This window comes from Fundulus heteroclitus, unplaced genomic scaffold (genome assembly GCF_011125445.2).
Source record: "Fundulus heteroclitus isolate FHET01 unplaced genomic scaffold, MU-UCD_Fhet_4.1 scaffold_90, whole genome shotgun sequence".
Lineage (NCBI taxonomy): Eukaryota > Metazoa > Chordata > Actinopteri > Cyprinodontiformes > Fundulidae > Fundulus > Fundulus heteroclitus.
In genome coordinates, this window is record NW_023397362.1 from 406,911 (window position 1) to 427,558 (window position 20,648).

Genomic DNA, 20,648 nt, shown 5'->3' on the forward strand with positions numbered 1-20,648 from the left:
TAATATATATATATATATATATATATATATATATATATATATATATATATATATATATATGTGTGCGTTTGTGTGTGTGTGAGAGGGTTAGGGTTAACCATAACCCATTTGACAACAAACAACAAAACTTTTCATAAGAAATATTTATATAGTATAAGATTCAATGCAGGTCATACAAGACTGAATAACAATAACGTATATGCACAATTTATGTTAATGTGAGCGCAACTGACAAAGTAGGTGTCCTTTTAGGTGCTTCCTGAAAGTTTTATCTCTTATGCCGTAGATAATTGAACTAATAGATCGTGGCAGTATTTGAAAAATTATATAACAAGCAAACAGAGAGTCTGAATAATACTTAGGAAACCATTGCAACACTGCCTGTTTCAACAGATGTTCTGCATACCCTGCCATACACAGCAGAAGCTGAAACCCATGGAGGAGGATTGTGTTCCTCGCCTTTTTAGCGTCTTTATTTGCTATTCTTGCTGTGAAAATTATTCGGAAATAAATATAAAGGATAACGCACCAAACTAAAACCAGATATACAATATAGGTAATATTTCTCCTCTCTATGATTCTGGGATTTCGAAAAGCGGTTTCCCTGAGGCAAAACACTTGCATATTAAAATAGTCCAGTGGCTCTGTGGCCAAGGTAATGAAGAGATCGGGGAGAACAGACAACAGGCTTGTGGTCCAGATTAGAAGAATCAGCAGCCGTGTTCTCTTGATTGTGCAGATCTGAGGATGACGGAGGGGAATGCAGATGGCGATGTAGCACTCCATCGCCATGCAGGCCAGGTTCAGTGGGGTGTTTTCAGTGGTGAAGAGGGCAACCAGCATTAGGATGCAACAGACAAACACTTGTATCTTGTAGAGGATGTAGCTAACGATGAAAAGGGCAACAGTCAGCGACACTTGAATCATGTCATTGATCACTAAGTGAACAAACAGGATGTACCGAGGATTTGTGTAGAAGATCTAGAGATCAGACAAAAAAAGCACATGGTAGTGATGGTTATAAGTCATAAAGTTGTATGGTGAATGATGAACCAAGTAGGAGATGAAGTTTTATGCAAGTAGCAGACATTATTTTAAAGTTGTGGTTAATTAATGACTAGCATAAGGGATGACATTTGTTTGAAAGAAATGGCTCAAATGTTTGATTTTTATGGGTTTGAGCTGCTATGGCACATGTCTAAACAACTCATTTCCGTGTTGTTTATGATTTACACCATAATGTAAGTACAATATTTCAAAAAACAATATTAAAATGACCTAAGCTCACATAAACCCAAACATTTTCTATATTATACCTGTATTATACTATATTATTTAAGATGAACAAACATGTTTTATACTCTAAAATGCTGGCTTTTATGTGGAAAAGTGGCATGAAGATATAGCTTAAGAAAACCTTTAGGAGTCCTTTTCAAAGGTTTTCACAAACCATTCGGTGGACACTATAAATGAGTGAAAGAGTAGGATGAGACTAAAATTAATGTTTTAATTACATGTATAGCTCTGATAGGGGTGTAAATCAAATGTTTCACATCAGCTTGAAGCATCCAATCAACATTGCCATGATCAAGCATAATAGTGGCAAAATCTTTCTGTAAGGAGACTTTGTTGCAACAGAGACAGTGTAGCTGGTCAGAGCAGTTTCATGGTGTTAAATACAGGGAAATATTGGAAGAAAACCTGTTGGAGACTTCAAAATATATCAGACTGGGTTGTAGGTTACACCAGCAGCAGGATAACAACCCCAAACATACAGCCAGAGATGCAAAGTAATTTAGTTCAAAACAAAACTATATGTTATATTGACCCAGTCAAAGTCCAGACCTAAATCGAACTGAGAATCTGTGGCAAGACTTGAAAACCAATGTTCACAGACACTCAGCATCCAATCTGACTGAACTGGGGCTAGTTTGCAAGGAAATAGGGCCAAAACTCTGAAGACTGGTGAAGACATTAAAAGACTTAGCGGTAAAAAATTATTTTTAAAAATATTTACTCAGGGGGCCGAATGCAATCGCACTCCTGTGTTGGTCTGTCAGATGAAATCGCAAAAAAATAAATTGAAGTTTGAGGTTGTAACATGGGAAAATATAAAATTCAAGTCTGAATGCTTTTGCAACGTCCTGCACTTATTCACCTTGCGCTGCTTTGTTTGAAATGTAAAAACTTAGCAAAACAGGATAAAAAACAGAACATTCCTATTCTAGAAATTTGTTTTATAAAATGTGTATATATACATATAATTAGAAGATGTCTGACCTGCTGCTTAGAGAAGGTATGAATGATTCCTGCATTGATGTAGTTGATGGAAATGCTGAGAACCACAACAATAATGTTCTTGATCACAGCCTTAAGGAAGGAATCCCTATAATCTAAAACCACTGTCACGTTAGCAGCCGACACATTCATTTCTTTAAGCCTGTAAAGGGAAAAGAAAAAGATGCTAAATAATTTACAGAGATCTGCTACATCATCAAAAGTAGTTTTCTATTTCTATTTTCTACAAAGGCTATGGTTAATTAAAATATAAAACCTATAAAGGTGTATAAGCATGTTTAAGTAGTTGTGATCCTTACAAGCCCATACTTGTTTTGTTTTTTTTACTAGCCATGAATGCTGGTTTTCATCTAGAGTTCCTCTGAGTATCATATAAAATACAATAAATATAAATACAATACATACATATCTGCAAGATATTTCCATCTGAAAATAACCATACTTAAACAGAATAAAAAGCCATAAAACAAAATAACATAAAATCACTACAAGACAATATATTTAAAATGAGAGTCCAATTATCAGTCGCTACACAATTAGTTGTTCTTTGACAGAGGTCAGCACGAGTAAAGATACTGGTCTGTGTTTCTGCAGTTATTAACCGTTTGATTTTTGCCATATAAGGTACATCAGGTCTTAACATGACTCACATTTCGATCCATTTGGATATAAAAAATATCACAAGGCCTTCTCTAATAACCGATGCCAAAGTGATTAGTTAAATCTTTCACTCAACATTTCAGTGGTATTGTTAATACTATTAAAAGCACAAAAATCCATTTAAATTTGAAATTGTAAGCTCTGAATAATTAAAAAGTCCAACATTATAACACATTGTGACATGGAAATAGAGGAGCCAAACAGCCCAAATCCATGTACACATCTTAACAAAATCCTGTCAGTCTTTGTAGTAAAGTATCACCATGTCATTTTGTTAATTGTTTAAACAAAAAACAGAATTTTACATCAGGGTGTAAAAGCTGGACATTTCCAAAAGTTAAAATAAAAGCACTAACCTCAAGTTCAGGATCACCACATCAGCTTAAAGGAGTTTTCTTTATTCTTTTTTTTTTTTTACCTATTCCTTATTCACAAAGGTTAAAATGTATTAAAGGCATCTTATTCAACTCATGAAGGCTGACTAGAAGAGTTTAACTCCTTGATAATTATTTCCTTTGTTTTAATGCAAAATCTATGCACAGTGTCTTCGTTAACAGATTAAAGCAACACCAACACTGATGCTCTATACTTTAAATAGTTTGGATATCATCAGGCTAAGGATTCATGGGTGTGACTGTGCATACGTAGGAACTAGCAACCCTCTGGGTTACCACACGTGTGCAGATGATTGTGTATCCTTGTTTTACAAGATATAACCTCCAAACTTGCAAAACTTTCCAAAGATAATCTAAATAGATAACTGATCAGACATTGAGAGACTTAAAAAAATCACAGATAGTTGTTCAATGGCCAGATAAGGTAACATTTTTATCTTATTGTTTGACAACAAGGACAAACCCCTTTAACTTTACAAAAATATGTAATTCAGACATTTGTCCCATGAGGAAAATAAGTATTGCCAGCTTTGATCTCATATCGATGCAGTGAGGTTTGCTTACATTTGTTTCTGTGCCGCTCTTTTAAGGCCCCACACAGAATTTCAATGATGTGGCGGTCTGGTTTTTGACTTCCCAATACAACACATTTGTTCTTTTATTCTTCAGTAATTCTGTGATAGGTGAGCAGCTTGTTTGGGATCATTGTCCTACTTATAACTCAGTTTGGGCTTGATAGGCAGGTAGCCTCCTATTTGATTACAGAATACAAACCAAAGGAGTCCAATAGTCAGTGTTAACCTATACCTAAAGGTTTGGTTTTCGCCAAGCACAGCATATCAGCGCATGATTCCATGATGCTGTTATGAAGTGATGCATGATATCGTGCATCACTTCATAACATCTTATCGTATTGAGTTTTTGGGGTTAATTCAGACACAACTTTGCAAACCTGCTCATCCTCTTTTTATAAGGATGGGAATTTCATCTAGTTTGGTACGGTTTTTCTAATTGTAACGTAATGTACCTTAACATTTATTGAGGCCTTTGGCGTCAGCAATGAAACTCCTATTTGTAATTTCTCTGAAGATTTTCTGGTCGGACCTTAGGGTAAGTTTGCTGCTGAGTAGATCGGTCGTAAGTGTTCACTTGTTTACCCTCACTTTTTTAATAGAACGATTGACTTTGGAGTTTGGAAGTTGCCATACAACTCTTATGGGATTAATGGAGCATCCCTCTCTTAGGTCTTTGTTGGTGTACCATTAAATTGTTTGCCAGGTTACACTAAAAAGTACTTAAAAAAAAATTAAAACAACATTCTAGTTAAAACATGGCAATAGCACATATAATACTTGCCGTTTAAAACGGCTTATGTGCCTGTCATGAGCCTAGGTGTTTGGGTTTTGGGGCTTTTTTATGTCTGTTTTCATCATTATTGTTGTCATGTTCTGGCCTGTCTGTCTGCATGCTGCTGCACTCATCCTGCATCTCTGCAATCAAGATAATCTATAGCACCTGTGAGCTGTTTCCCTTGGCAGCTCAAACAAGCTCATCTCTTTCACCCATTCAGCAGGAAAGTAGTGCAAGATTATTGAAAGCCTTGAGCCAGTAGATGTTTAGCATTTTTTACCTGGCTGATTCTTTGTTCCTGACTGGATCACATTTTCTGTGGATTTTCTCCGCCTTACCCTTAACTGATGTCAATGCTGAGTCTTCTGTTTTCTGGATTCAACTTGGACTGTTTTCATGACTTTTGACCTCAAACCAGCCCCCACTCATTTCTCTGTCAGTCTCTGCTTGCCAGTTACCGACCAATGCCTGTTATCCTAACTGTTTCCAGACTCTGCAGGTCACATCACCATTAAAGAACAGCTCTGTAGCCCGGATGTTGAACTGCTGGGGGTTGGACTCTGTCCATATAAGCTGCCCAGAGAGATCCCACACGTCATTGCTGCTGTCCTGTACATCCCTCCCTCTGCAAACCCAACATCTGCCTGCAGCATCATACACACCACCATCTCCAAACTACAGACCCAACATCCTAATGTCCTCATCATCATGTCGGGAGACTTCAACCATGTCACGATGAACAACGTTCTGCCGACCTTCAAACAATATGTGAGCTGCCCTACTAGAGAGGAGAGGACCCTGGACCTGATGTATACATCCCCCCCCCCTCCCCCTCCCCCCTCTGGGCAGGTTAGATCAGAACCTGGTTCACCTCAAACCCTGCTATGTGTCTCTGGTGAAGAGGAAGCCTACGACCACAAGGACGGTGGTCGGAGGAGGCTTATGAGGCACTGCATGCCTGCTTTGGGGTAACTGACTGGCTTGCATTCTGTGAGCCCCACGGGGAGGACATTGATGGGCTCACAGAGTGCATTACAGACTGTATCAACTTCTGTGTGGACTGCAATGTTCCAGCTCGGACTGTCACCTGTTACGCCAACAATAAACCCTGGATCACCAAGGACATAAAGGCCATCCTAAATGAGAAGAAGAGAGTGTTCAGAGATGGCAACCGTGAGGAGGTGAGGAGAGTGCAGGTGGTACTCAAACGTAAAACCAAGGAGGCTAAGGACAAATACAGGAGAAAGCTGGAGAATAAACTCCAGACCAACAACATGGGGGAATGATGGAGTGGGATGAGAGCCATCACAGGGTTCCAGAAGTCTACTGGCATGGGGTTGGAAGGTCACGTGGACCGGGCCAATGAACTGAAAATATTTTTCAATAGGTTTGATACTGCGGCCCAGAAATACAGGAAAGCAGGTCCTGAGGACTGGACATGGGCATCCCTGCTCCATTTAGTTGAGATTGATGCAGTGTGTGTCTAAACTGCATTAAATCTGGGGTTGTAGCTGGGGTATGCGAGACCCTACTGCTAATTGACAGCAGAGTCTCTCCTATCCCAGTCTCAAAGCCCTAAGTGCACAATGTGGCCAAAAATTGCAGAGGATGGGGAACTTCATGGTGCTCCCATCATGCCTGCCAGGTCCATCATCCCAAGTAAGGCTGCACATGCCACACAGGCCCAATGCAGGCCCCAACAGGTGCGCCCAGCTTTCAAACTCCCACAATCCACCCGAACATGATTCAAATCACTTAACCCCCTCCCTACCACAGATCTTATTTTGCCCCATCAATGCTGCCAGACCCCAGGTCCATCAGACCTCAGCTGTCACAGAGTTGCTGCTGGTTTCTGTGGTTTTATGACTCTCTGACTTTTTAAGCTTGCTCTGCAGAATACAATGATTTCCTGGTCCAGCTTCCCTTCGATGAGGGAAAGAACACACTGTTAATATTTTAAATTGCATTTGTTGTTTGAGCAGGTTTTATTGCCTTGTTTTGAGCTGGATAGTTGTTTATTTGTTTGTGTGTTACTGCGTGAGTGACCAAGTTCTATATGTCTACACCGCTCTCGCTAGAACTTAAGACACCCTGCTGTTGTCGCTGAATGTACATCTTGAGGTGTAAACATGGCTGGACCACCAAGCCTGTACTGCTTCCACAACAAACCTGAAAACATACTTACAATTATTTAAAATTAAATAAAACAAATGTGCATTTAACAGAAACATAAAAGCATAGAATATAATCCAGGGCCAAAGTAATTCAGTGTACAACTACACAAAACATTGCAGCAACAGGCCTTTTATGGCACACTTTAAAAGACAAACGTGATTTTCTTGGTTTTGTTAACAGCTTCTACATATTATCCAGTTTATTAACAAGTCAATCGTGATGTAACAAAAGCAGTAATTTTATCTGAGAGCTTTTTTATCTTTTCTACTTTTATAACTTTTTTTAAAAAAAAAAGCTTGTTTTATACCTTCTTATTCTATTGCAATTATTCTACCTGATGTTGTTTGTAAATATAATTAACAGTGCAAAAACATTAATTCTTATTTTCATATACAAAAAAAAAAAAAAACTTGTTCTAAATGTAGTTGTATGGGTTTTGAAACAAATATTTTAGTAGCCATTCTCTCATGGATGTCTTTTGCATAAACATCCAGTTTTCTTAAAAGTAACCCTCTTTGAAAGTACAACAACAGTTTTATGAAAAACTGTAAAGATGCATGACTTTGATCTGAGTTTAGATGTAGTGGATTTATTTTGTGCCTTAAAGGTTTCACATTATTTTATAATATGAATTATAATTAAGACATCTTCTCTTGATAACTTGCAACGCTATTGCACTTACTTCTGTTAGCAATACTGTTGGGACATCCTGACATTTTCAATAATCCTGAGAGAGTTCAAAAGGTGAGTCATGCTCCAGGACAAACAGACAACCATCTCATTAATCCTGTTTAGACTCTAACAATAAAGGTCACACACAGAGGGATGGGTTGTTATCTGCCATGCAATGTGTTATGCACCACAGAACAACCAAGGGGATCTATTAGACAAGTTTTTGAGAGAGATTGTTGTTAATCCTATTAAAACAATCAGGGAAGGACATGTAGGTGTCATTATTTACTTGAAATGGTCGTCCTAATTAGAAACAAAGTGAGCATGTTCACTAGAGAGCACATGAATAAGGTTAATGATATTAGAAAGATTGTTTTAAAACAAATATTCTCCATAGACAGAGTCTCTTATCAAATCCACCAGGACAGCAGCTTTATCGCTCACTTGGCTAACTAGTTTTCACTTTATTTTGTTTATGAACAGATTCCAAATCTGCAGAAATATATGATTCTGCACAGATTTGACTGGCATGTTGGCAAGTTTAAAAAAAAAAAAAAGATTTTGTATTTAGATTTTTCACTTAAAAGTTATTAATTTTACTGAAATAAACGTTGGTGTTAGATTTTGTATTTTGGAAAATATTATTTTTAACATAATAAACACAAGGGAAAAATATAATTTTTAAACATTATCTCCTTTATTTCTGCCAAAAAAAAGAAAACAAAAGCCTTTGATGGCAACAGCGGCTCAACATTTGAAGGCCCATTAAATCACAACACTGTGACACAAAGTTGTCCCAGTTCCTTTTGAAATTGTAATTTTCAAGGGTTTCCTCCTTTCATGGCAGAGGAAGGATGCAGCCCTACATATCCCATTCAATTGTCTATAAATCAACAACTGGATCAGAATGTTAATGATTTCCATTCTCTTTTCAAAAGAGAGAATTAGGTTGAAAACAGTCTAAATGAAAACTTAGTAAGTTTTATATATAAATGGCCCCTTATTGAAATACCAATCAAAATATTTGTATATGTTATTTGAAAAAAAAATCAGCAAAAGGAGTGTAAGGAGGCCCACCTGTATGTATTTTTAAAGCAAGACCCCAGACACACTATCCCCTTTATGAGACTTTATGTAAAAATTAAACTAAATTGGACAAGATAGTTGGAAGAGAACTGTGGACCTTCTCCAGTCTGGTTCATCTTTGGGTACAATTTTCAGATCCCCGTATGTGTTCAGGAAGGATGTGTTCTGTGTCCCAGAGATGAATGTGTTTTGGTTGGTGTTTGGTATTTTAGTTCATTATGTTTGTGGTAAAACCCAAAATTCAATAAAGCCATATTCAAAAACATTCATGAATTAAAAAAAACTAGGCATAACATAGAGTAGTCTAGTGTCATTTCACAGGAACTTGATGCGGGCCATGCATCCTTCAGAGAATCAGGCCTCTGAAAGTAGAATAGGCTAAGTAGGTTTCAGAGAAGGATGCAGCCACTGAATGGGGACAAACTTATTGTTGTGAGATATCAATTTCTGTAAATTTTAAAGAATACATTGATCAATTTGATGGAACGTGACACGAGTCCATAATCTAACTTTGTCTAGAGACTAACTTTGAAATGTTACTTTCTCAATCATGATCCCCTTCAAACTTGTTTAAATTCATTTGCATAAATCCTTTTTTCTCTCCTTTATTTTGCACTTTCTAAAACTTTGGGGTGTTTTGTTGGTACTTTTTTCAAAATGTAAAATGGCACATACATTGTTTGAAAAGAAAATTATGTTGACAGAATATAAAGGACATAATTTCCCAAATTATACATATAAATTAAGTAACAAATAATAGGAATTGGCCTCTGTTATTTGTACAAAATGTATACTTTTGTGAGGAAGTTTCTGGATGTTTGTACATTAGGAGTTCTAATAGACAATTTGCAAGTTTCTTCTGCTTTCTTAGGGTTAAAACTTCCTGTTTGGACAAAATGCATACATTAAGTTGTTTTAGGTCTTGCTGTCTAGTGACCTGAGACAATAATAATTTTCTCTTGATATTCTTTTCTTAATGTTTTTACAATCAATGATAATATCTCCCATGACTTGTTTATTTCTTTTACTCAGAACTGAAGGCAGTGTATTCTGTTTTTTTTCCTGTCTTATAAATCCCTGAAAACTCAACACAGAGCACTGTCTATCTTGAGTTTGCTCTGCTTAAGTCAGTTTTTTTCTGAACACCATGTGCAAAGTTATTAATCAAATTCAAGAGTGATGCACTTTAATAACTGTGGCGACATGAATTATCATAAAACATGCTGTTTGTGACCCAAACTAGCTTTAGCTGAATGTATCTATCATTATTTAAATCTGATTCTGATTAGATTGAACTGAATAAATGCTGGCTTGTTTTAATTTTTTATTAAAAAAAAAAAAAAAACGTAGAGAGTATCTGTTGTGGGATTAATTAAAAAGTAGTTATCATTCATTATAAGTTGTAGTTAATACTTTTGAGGTGTGTGTACTTTAAATTCCCAGAAAAAAAAAAAACTCAACAGTAAGACTTAGTACTTTAAAAGTTTTTGTTTTTTTCAATAATAACATTTGAATTTATAAATAGTGGAAACGAAGTTATCGCTTTTTAATGTATTAACTTGTTTAAAAGAAAGAAACTTCTGGAGCAAACATGCGTTGCTTAAGGGTCTGTTGAGAAAATGCATTAAAGGTCACCATCAGTAATGATACTCAGTCTGAAAGCAGTAAGTAATCCCTGTAGAGATGCTCTTTGAATGCAGCAGATTAAAGTCCACAGGGATTTAACATTTATCCTTCTGGGTGAAACTTGTACCTGTCCATGTGTCTGACAAAAACAAAAACAAAACTAAAGTTGCTCCACAGATAATTACTTTTTTTTTGTCTTTGGGAACTTCTTGGTAAAAGCAACAACATGTAGGTCTTATTTCCTAAGGATACTTAAAGAATACTAGACTAAAATAAAGTTTATTTACCAAATACTTTTACCATTGTTTAAACTATGTGGGGGGAAAACGCACATCGGAAAATATTGTGAGGATTTAAAAAAATAATAACCAGACCAACACTCGGTGGCAAAAATTTTAGTCCTTTATTTCCCTCTTTGGTTTAACAGACTCATTACAAAAATACAAAAAGTTAGTTATTAGAACATATATGAAATCAAACAGATGTTCAGATATTAAGGGCTATAAATCTATGGTGGTATTTTTATTACACATGGAAAGAATGAACATCTAAATTAGCAGAAAAAAATCCAATAAATTTAGACTCCAGTTTCTAAAATCAAATGAAGAACCTTTTTCAATATATATTATAATCCAGCATATATGAAAAGAGCTGTAAATTATAAATATTCATATAAAAGCAGTATGTCTTATAATATTTGCAGATTCCTCTACTGAATTAACACCACAGCTTCAGTAAATATTAAGACTCAACATTTCATAAATTCCCTTTTTAATTTTAAAGCCAGTTACCTTTTCAATGCTTCTCAACTCTGAAAAGCTAGTCAGGTCTGAGTGTTAGCTCAGGAGGTAAAAAAGAAAAGGCTTTATGTGACACAAGCCAGAGAGTTAATGGAAGTGGTATCAGGACTTAATTTCTCTAACTTGTGTCCTTCTACGTGGTTTTAGTGTTTCTGCAGTTGGTTGAAAAAAATAAAAACCGCAATCTACCATAAATACATACAAATACATATGGGATCCAGTATAAAAAGGGCACTGAAGGATGCAGATGATTGTGACAATGACAAAACCTGAAGGTACACTTTAGGCTTATAGCTACAGTCCACTGATTGCATCTAGTTTACAAAAAACAGACCGCCTGGTTAGAGTGGAGTGCTCGTTGAAAGAAACCAGAAACTAATGTGTAATTCAATACAAGTATTAAATAGTTTCTTACAATACATTGTAGGAAACGGTATGTTTTAAGGGTTTATTTTAAATAATACCTATGTTGTACATTGGGCATCACTGATGTTGGTTCCTTTATGCCATTTAGAGCGACAACAGAAATTTCAATCACCATCAAAAATTCTCACATACTGTATTTCTCACAGTATTCATAGGTTTTGTAAAATCCCCTGTTTCACATGTGGGTGTCTGACTGCTGCTCAAACACGTGTTGCTCATGCCACGGATCACAATACTTTTTTTCAGGATGAGTCATTGTCTTCTTTTTTCCCATCAGTCTGCCTGTGTGCTGGCCTGTTTGCTCACTCTGTTTGACCACGTCACTTCCTTGAGAGGAGCTGGTTCTCCAGTTGCTCTAAACGGGAAGCCATTGCAGCGAGTAGATATTCCATTAAGGATAAGTAAGATTTCTGCAGTTCCCTGCATGCTTACATATACGTCATGTTCAACTGTTTGCGTTACAGTGCTTTGCATAATTGTTCACAAACCTTAAACCTTTTCATAAATGTAATAGACCAACACAAAACAGAATTGCAAAGTAAAAAGTAGAATTATACATGTCTACTATGTGTGGGGAAAAGAAAGAATATTGACACCAGATAAAGAAAAAAGGCAAAACTGAGCAACACAGACACAGAGCTGCATGCAAACTCTTAGGTCAGTTATTTATAACCTGAGTTATTTCAAATCATAAATATATGATCATATATAAAGAGTGTTACTTGTATACTAAAGATTTTTTGAATTTTCATTAAAAGGATATGTTTTTCTGTGAGCAGATCCAGAGTGTTGATGGTGCCCTGCTGGAACTCCACCATGTTCTCACAGGCACATGGATCCTTCACCTCAACCTCCCCCTGACTCTCCGCTGCAGACAAAAAAGTCAACATTTTGTTCTCATAAAGTCTTTCCATCAATGATTCATATACATTTTAAGACTTCTAATTAAAGGTCAACATGTCTGTCTGGTTCTATCTAAACTGTCTTGTTTATGAAAAGTCAGATCTGACCCTTTACGTCCACTTGGATCAGCAAAAAAACTGTTTGCATACAGTTTGTAATGATTTGCCGTCACTCTACATTTTAATGCAGTTTGCTGTGATTGTAAAGCTTGACATTTAACTAAATTATTATTTGAAATACTTGTCTTCAGAGTTTAGTTGTCTAAACCTAATTGATCAAGGATGATATGTAAAGAAAATATCAGAGTGACATATAAAAAAAATCAGTAATCAAAGGCAAACAAAAATAACCGACCCTCGTTATTCTAAGCTCTTTGATTCCATCTTCCTTATCAGGATTTGCTTTTTAATTTTTTTATTCAACACTACAGAGTTCTCACTAAGGTTGTGCTTGTTTTTGTTTTTTACCTGGACAAATATTAAGTTTGAGGTTCTCAGCGATGGTGTTGATGGCAGTGAAATCAGTTGTGTAATAGAAATGTTTGTCCACAGGGTCAGATGCAATTTCACGCAGCTCATCTTCCACAGCTTTGCCCACACCAACAGCATACATGGTGATTCCTGCATGGATACAGGGAAAAAAAACCCCATTATGACAAATTGTTTATTAATGCAATAATATTTATGATGCGTTAGAAAGGCTTAAATGCACCCATTATGAGCATGAATTACATATACATTATAGGCATTTAAGGATTATTTTAGCTTTTATTTATTAACACATTTCTAAACAGTAAGCTGGGTGCACAACTTTGAAATTTACTATATAAATAAAAGGTGTCAAAATTTTACATACAGGCTTAAACATCAACATGCATACACCAATTTGTATATTTGGGTAGATGTTCTGAAGCAGCATTGGCTGTTTAGCATAGTTCACATATGTTGTCAACATGCTTGAGGTTACAGACTTTGGAAATGTCCCATCAGAAGATTAATGTTAGCCTGCTTCATCCTTGTACGATGTGCTGTGTTTTTGGGATTATCGGCCTTGAGGAAACACCAAACTGTCCCAAGTTTCAACCGTCTAGCAGTTATGATGCAGATGTAAAATCTTTAAGAAGTACGATCCACTTTTTACAATGCTATGGTACCACAAACAGACTTAGAACACGATGCTACCTCCATCATACTTTGACAGACTACAGATTCCCTGGATTTAAAAGTCATTGTTCTGGCTGAACAGCTTTACCTTCATTCATCTGAACATTCCCCTTTTCAGCAGAATGCGTTTAGCTTGTCCATGTTTGCAGCTTTAAATTGCAGTAAAGCTTGAAGGTGCTAATTTTGGAGAAGCCAAAATATCATTAGGATTTCACTGGTACTGGCTGTAATGAATTTATCTGGAAACCCGATATTCAAGCCAGACAAGAAGTACGTTTTAAGAAGTTTATTGAAGGAAGTGGAGTAGATGACAGGCAGAAAATGGCAGGCTGGACGGATGATGAAGGTGGAGACTGACTTGACTGGGTGTAGTAGAATCCACAGGGATCAGGCAGAGCACACAAGCACTAGTAAAGTAAACTAGCGAGGGCAGGGCAAGAACAGGTCCACAAAAAACAGAGCACCAAAAACACAGGGAGAAAAACCACATGCAGGCAGCAGGACAAGACGAGATGTCCCGGTGAATGGATGAGAGAAGCAGGTATATGTAGACAGATGATCAGGTGGAATGACTTGAGGGTAATCAGTGGATCTGATAATGGTGCTGAGTGGTGGCTGGGAGGTGACTGAACAGAGTGGGGAATGAATGAAAAGTCCAAAAACAAAACCTGAATCCTGACACTGACCTGCTTCCTTCGCCTTTTTGGCGTACTCGCTGATGTCATCCTGGGATCGTCCGTCTGTGAAAACCAGCCCGACCCGAGGGATGTTGCGACTGGCTGGCCGGGCGCCTTCTGCTTCTGAGAAGCTGTTTTCCAGCATGTGCTTCAGTGCCAGACCAGTCATTGTTCCTTTTTCCATATAATCCACCTAAAAGCACAAAGTTTGTAAAGCCATAACACAATTATCTTTAACATTACTCATACTTTGCTGTTTCTTAGTCTCTGTGTAAAAGCTGATATTAGCACTCAAAACGATGATAGCTACCTGATAAGTCGACTTCCACAACCTAAAATAAAGGCAAATTCACATTTGTTACGCTACCTTCATGACTGCGTTTTTGATGTCTGCGGCAGTGTGGTACATATTGAGTGGGAACTCAGTCCTGACTCGGCTGGAGTACTGAACCAGACCGACTCTGGTGCCGTGAGCAGACACGTCCAGAGAGTCTACAACCTGGAGGGTGTCAGGAAATAGACATATGACGTCAAATGCTTGTACCTATTTACATTCAGCTCTGCAGTTCAAAAAAAAAAAACACACAAACAAAATCTAACCTCACTGAAAAAGTATTCTTTTGTCAGTATGATTGAAAATCCAGATACTAACATTGTATTATGCATAAACAAATGTTTTTTTCTTTATTTTAAATCAATCTGTGCAAGATGTATTCTTTTAATCAAGATCAGAAGTGCACATTTGCTTTTGTCACAGTTCTGTTGTCTGTGCAGTGACAATATTCTGTAATACAACACAATTATTTCTTAGAAAAGGCTCCACCTGATTAACAAACTTTTTGACAAGCTCAAAGTTTTGAGGGCGGACGCTCTTGGAGCCATCGATCAGCAGCACCAGGTCGATGTTTGCAGACTTGCAAGCTGAAGACGAAACAAGTGTTAGGCTGAAAATAATAGGGATAACAGATTTATCATGTTTGCTCTGTGTTAATTCTTTTGTATTGCTCCATTTGCAACAGTGTTTCTTGAAAGATAAGATAAAATCCCAAGAAAAAGACACCAGTAATCAAATATAAAAACCTGAACACAAAAAGTATCACCACCACAAAATCCAATGCAAAGTTAGCATAAATGGAACAGAATCTTTTTAACAACATCCAACCCAGTAGTAAATTATTAAAGCTATATTTTTCAAATGTTAGTTATGTAAAAAAAAGAGAAAAAACTTAAACTGCATGATCAAAGATAACATTTTAAGAATGAATAACCTTTATATCTTTAGATTTTTTTCTAATGGTTGGATATATCAGTTAAGAAATATATGTTTTATAAACTATGAACCTCAAATTGCCAAACTGGTTTTCATTCACACATCACTAAATAATTGAGTAAATTAATGGGTTTAATCTTTTTGCATGATTTACAAACACAAAACTGATATTTGGCTTATCAACATTTCTTTTCCCGCATTGTGCAGTATGAACACAAATACCAGATAAAGATTGTGTTTTACCTCAATATTTTTATAATAATAATTCATAGTACTTATTTAGAGCACTTTATGAAATAAAAGATTTATATTTCCCCACTATTTAATAATTGATATACTATATTTTCTTCAGATTAGAACAAGCTTTGGCTAGACAGTAAAAATTTGGTCAGGCCCTGTCTCTCATTCTCATTTCAGGGAAATACATTTTAAAAGATAATCCTCACAAGAGTCAAGCTATTTTTTTTCAACATAACCAAACTGTTTTTCACATCAGCGTGGGTTATTCCTCAACCTCTTATTTATCTTCACTTCGATTCTTACGACCCCCGTTTTTATATTAAATAAGAAATCTATCGTGTGTGATTTGAGTTTAAATTTAAATAACCTAAATTGCATTTAATATATTTTTCATCAAACATCTGATGCTCTTTTCTGTTTATAAGGTTTGTAACTAATCAAGCCCATATAAGCCCTCTAATGATAAAGCTTTCTCTATCTATAGGTATCCTATATGTCCTATGTGTGTGCAGGGCTGAATTACAAAATGCATTTCATGCCTATAAACCATGTCTTTCTGCAAAGATTAAACTTACTGCCACAAGTCTTGCCATCCTCCTGAAGCAGTTGTCCCTCAGGACAAACACAGTAGAAAGATCCAGGAGTATTAACACACTGGTACTCACAGCCATGCTTCACTGTGTTGCACATGTCCATGTCTAAATAAATACAAATACAGAAACATTAAGCAACACAAGACAACATGTGACATATTATTTATGAGGAAAATGCTGCTGAGATGAATTATGAGACGATGTCAAGAAAATCAAGATTTTTTTGCGAAAAAAAAAAGTTTTTAGCAAACAAGGTTTAAACAAATAAGTATTGCATCACCAAATTTATTAAATTAAATGATATATTAATTGTTGTATTTGTTTCTCAAGGAAATGTCAGTCTTGGACGTAAATTCATTGCTTTTGTTCTCCAGTTGTTTTTCAATTAAACATACTTTACAGCAGAACCGTATTTCTCTATCAGTATGTTTTTCACATTCAGAACTCAATGGATCAGATGTTTGGACCTTTTTATATGTTTGCATAAGCTATTTGTAAATATTGACCAACTACAATTTTTTGATTGAATTAAAGCCTAGATCTCTGGCAGGTCAAAAAATGTCAACAACATTAGCTGGAAGAAGTCAAGCATAAAAGCGTTCCACTGATCTGGTGTGTTGAATGATTCCCTAAACTCACTCACATATTTTATTGTTATATATCATTAGTTAAAAATTTCCTACAATAATGTAAAGGTTTACCTGCAAACTGGAATACTGAACGGTTGTATAGGCTTTGTCTAATTCATCCAATATTTTTTTTTTCCCCAGTGTCCTGTCTGGCAATGTGGCAATAAGAATAGCTGTCTTAATGCCAAATAGAGCTCAACAGATTTTACTTTCACAAGTAGAGCAGTACGGCTTTCGCCATAGTGCTCTGCTTGATTTATGCTTGTAAATAGTTTTATTATGATTCATAAGTCCAGTCTCCGTTAATCAGTTAATCAGGTCATTAATGAGATCCAATAAAGAAGTTACATTATATCAAAGCTTTGAATTCCTGAATTTATAGCACTTTTTAAAGGATTTCTCCGCTTAGTCAGTGATGCTTAAAAAGAGGCAATTTACTCTGTAGGTGAACAGAGAAAACAATGGTATGGGAATATTAGTGATGTATAAATAAATATTAATCAGTCATGCAATGAAGAAAAAAAAGACAATAAAAAAGGGATTCACTGACTTGTGCAAGTCCGCTTGTCCTTGTTGAGTTTGAATCCTTTGTTACAGTCGCATGTGAACACGCCTGGTGCGCTGATACAGAGCTGTTCACAGTCATGCTTCCCCTCAGCACACAGGTCAATGGCTAAAAGAGCACAGACATATTGAGTTCTTTTTTGTAGTCAGAGTCAATGGTTTTTGTGCGTCATTATATCAGTTTCTTTCTATGTTGCAGCTGGAGTGAACCGGGATACTATGATAATGTAATAAGGTTTTTTTTTGTTTGTTTATAAAAAACACTATGTCCAAAAAAGCACAGCCAAAACACTGAATGATCTTTGGCCTGTAGCGTCTACTGAACTTGTGATGAAAGCTTAATTTTTATGTTGCACAGATGGAGGTGTTGACTATGCAAAAACACTCAACATTGACGCCATGCATAAACATCTGGAGCATTCTGACTCCTTAGACAGACTTCTGTTGGCTGAAATCTCCTCAACGTCCAACCCTGCAGCCTCACATCCTGGCCATTGAGCTTCCTGCCACCTTCAGCCGGATCAGAAATTAATCCTGTGGACACTGGATGTTCTGACCACCAGATGACAGCGAGTACTGGTCATGAACGTTCTCTTAGATTTCTGCTATACATTGACCAGCTCCACCCAAGCCGGTGTAATTTCTCTTAATGGATGACTTTAGCTCCAAATCACCCGATTATCATTTGGTGAAGTACGCAGTCGCAGACAACCCAGTTCTCCTGTGCTTTCAGGCCTCGTTCATTACAATGGAGATGCTCTGCAGGAGATGTAACTGAACTTCAGTAAGACCAAGGACATGATGGACTTCTCCAGCCACTAGAGTGTAACAGCTGCTGCTGTCACCACCATCACCCATGGGAAGCCAGTGGAGCTAGTGGAGGGGTATAAATATCTGTGGAAAGTCTTTGACCATCTGCTGAGATTCTCCTCCAGCACAGAATATATTCTCAGAAAGTTCCCACAGAAGCAGTAATAGTTCCGCCGTTTTATTGGCGTTCTCCTCTGCTTTATAGTGTTATCACATTCTCTGTTACCAGATGATTTCACTCCCTCAACCTGCAGCACAGACAAGCTGATTGAGGATTCAAATCAAGCTTTTACCACCTTCGTCTTTGAGCGAAAGTTAAGCCTTTTTAAACCGTGCTGATCTTGAGAAGGCTACACATGCTTTTATTAGCTCAAACATACTGCAACATTCTTTATGTCAGTGTGTCTCTGTCATCCCTCAAAAGGCTACAGATGGTCCAAAATGTGGGTGTCAATGGTTTAGCTGACCCCCTCAATCACCGAACAGGGCCTAAATCCAAACTTAAAAGAGCAATAAGTAATAATGAAACCTACTGCTTCAAATTGGAGCAACACACAAAACAGCCCCCGCCCCAAGTCTTGCCAAGTCAAGAGAGCAGGATACTGCACAGCAAAATTTAAGATGACAGGTGAAGACAATTTAGCCAAAGTAAGTTGTTGTTCAAATACCTTTGTCATAAAATACCAAATTCTTGGGAACCTGTCATGTGATTGGCTCAGGAACCAGGAAGGTAAACACAGGCTACACTCTAAAGTAGTTCCGGACCGTACCTATAGGTTTGAAAGGAGGAATACTTGACTAATATACTGTTGATGGAGAGGACCGATTGTTTATAGGGAATGTTACTTCCATCCCGGGTCACAAATGAGAATGATTTAGATTGATTTTACAGTAATTTTCTTACTTTTTGCTTCTTTAGCACAATTTTTTTTCAGGAAGACATTTAATAATCACTTGCACTGTAGGGTTTTACCACATATTCCTAACTTCTGCCCTGTTGATCTTTTATCTCTTTTATGTTTTTTTTATTTCTTAATTATTTTATTTTGAAGCATTTTGACTGCCTGGTTGGCTGTTGTAAAGAGATATACTAATGAAAAAGAAACATTTAGGTATCCCTACTTTCTCAGTAGACTGGGTAAAAATGCAATTCTATGGTCCAATGGAGAGAAGAAAATATGTATCTATGGGTACATAACTAATTTGTTTTTTACCACTGTTTAGTTGTTTTCTAAAGGTTGTGTAGTGGTCACACTCCCTCCAAGTACTGGTAATATATACAATTTCAGGCTGATGGGGATAAATACAAAATACTTTAGGGGAAAAAATATAAAGCGAGCATGGTTAAAGATGAAGACAATTGTCTGTGACTTAGATACATTATTTGACATCAGAACCTTGTATGTGTATAAATGTCTATATATGTGTGTATGTTAATGAGGGTCTTGACAACCTGAGCAGCTCTTCTCATCCTCGTTGAGTCGGTATCCCTTGTTGCAGTCGCAGGTGAAGATGCCCGGGCCCATGTTCACGCAGACTTGTTCACAGTCATGTTTTCCCTCAGCACAGAGGTCAATGGCTAAAATTAGACACAACAATCAGTTTTATGCTGTTTTTAGTGGAAAGGTTTGCTTGAAGACATACATATGCCATAGAACTGCCTATTGAGATATAAATAACATTATAAAATGAAATATTAATATGTAGCAAGAGGCAAAAAGACCAATAATAGTGATGGGTTTTAGTAGAAAAAAAGAGATGAAGAAGAAAAGGGAGGATGGAGTGTTTGTATTCATGTTTTTAATATAATGAATAAATAAATATAAAAGGCAGAAAAGAACTGTGGAGTTAGTGATGTGAAGAGTTCCCTACCAAGATAACAGCATTATGAATATGTTTACATTTAGAAAACTAGCTTTATTAACAAAGCGACACAAGGAAATGTTTCTGTTCTTACATAAAGCTTGCTTAGGTTTTTATATGCATTTGTCTGGTATGTTGTCTGCAAGTTTAACCACTAATGTAGGTTAAACTGGCTGATAAGTGAATTTGCTTCACAACATGGGTCTACTACTAATATGTTGACCATGCTTTAATCATAACTAATTATGTTCTGGGAGTTTATTTTTCCAGTAAAATGTAAAAAAAAAAAAAACAAACAAAAAAAAAACTGATTTGTTCAGTTATTTATGTGGTTTATTCAGAGTGTTTTGTGAAAAAAAAGGATTTAGCAAATTACTAACATTTTAAGATTTTTTCAGCACATTAACTGTTAGTTTGATATGGTATTTCAAATACTATTTTCTTTATT

General features: G+C 36.4%; 2 protein-coding genes across 18 annotated transcripts in view; both read right to left on the reverse strand.

The window, feature by feature from the left end:
* Positions 1-207: 207 nt before the first annotated feature.
* LOC105919688 (odorant receptor 131-2-like) lies at positions 208-2,436 on the reverse strand. Of its 2 annotated transcripts, XM_036134757.1 has the most exons (3): positions 2,281-2,436; positions 962-981; positions 208-886 (listed from the first exon to the last, which is right to left on the reverse strand). In XM_036134757.1, exons 1-3 carry the CDS (start codon positions 2,428-2,430, stop codon positions 214-216), a joined length of 843 nt encoding a protein of 280 aa, XP_035990650.1. In that variant the 5' UTR covers positions 2,431-2,436; the 3' UTR covers positions 208-213. The 2 variants fall into 2 exon arrangements, with proteins under 2 accessions (XP_035990650.1, XP_012710508.2); XM_012855054.2 differs by having other exon boundaries at positions 208-981.
* An 8,210-nt stretch (positions 2,437-10,646) lies between these two features.
* matn4 (matrilin 4) overlaps positions 10,647-20,648 on the reverse strand; it is a 46,848-nt gene continuing 36,846 nt past the window's right edge. For all 16 annotated transcript variants that reach the window (XM_036134736.1, XM_036134735.1, XM_036134734.1 and 13 more), the window contains 9 exons: positions 19,791-19,916; positions 17,514-17,636; positions 16,317-16,439; positions 15,055-15,152; positions 14,599-14,730; positions 14,241-14,424; positions 12,859-13,011; positions 12,252-12,356; positions 10,647-11,867 (listed from right to left, as the gene is read on the reverse strand). In XM_036134736.1, the coding sequence (XP_035990629.1) occupies positions 11,809-11,867; positions 12,252-12,356; positions 12,859-13,011; positions 14,241-14,424; positions 14,599-14,730; positions 15,055-15,152; positions 16,317-16,439; positions 17,514-17,636; positions 19,791-19,916 (1,103 nt within the window). In that variant the 3' untranslated portion in view covers positions 10,647-11,808. The remainder of the gene's footprint in view (positions 11,868-12,251; positions 12,357-12,858; positions 13,012-14,240; positions 14,425-14,598; positions 14,731-15,054; positions 15,153-16,316; positions 16,440-17,513; positions 17,637-19,790; positions 19,917-20,648) is intronic.

Excerpts from the sequence above, each read along its gene's own strand:
- LOC105919688 (XM_012855054.2), bottom strand. The coding sequence starts at position 2,430 with ATGAATGTGTCGGCTGCTAACGTGACAGTGGTTTTAGATTATAGGGAT. Across the intron at positions 982-2,280 it reads ATACCTTCTCTAAGCAGCAG|ATCTTCTACACAAATCCTCG; the intron begins GTCAGACATCTT and ends TCTGATCTCTAG.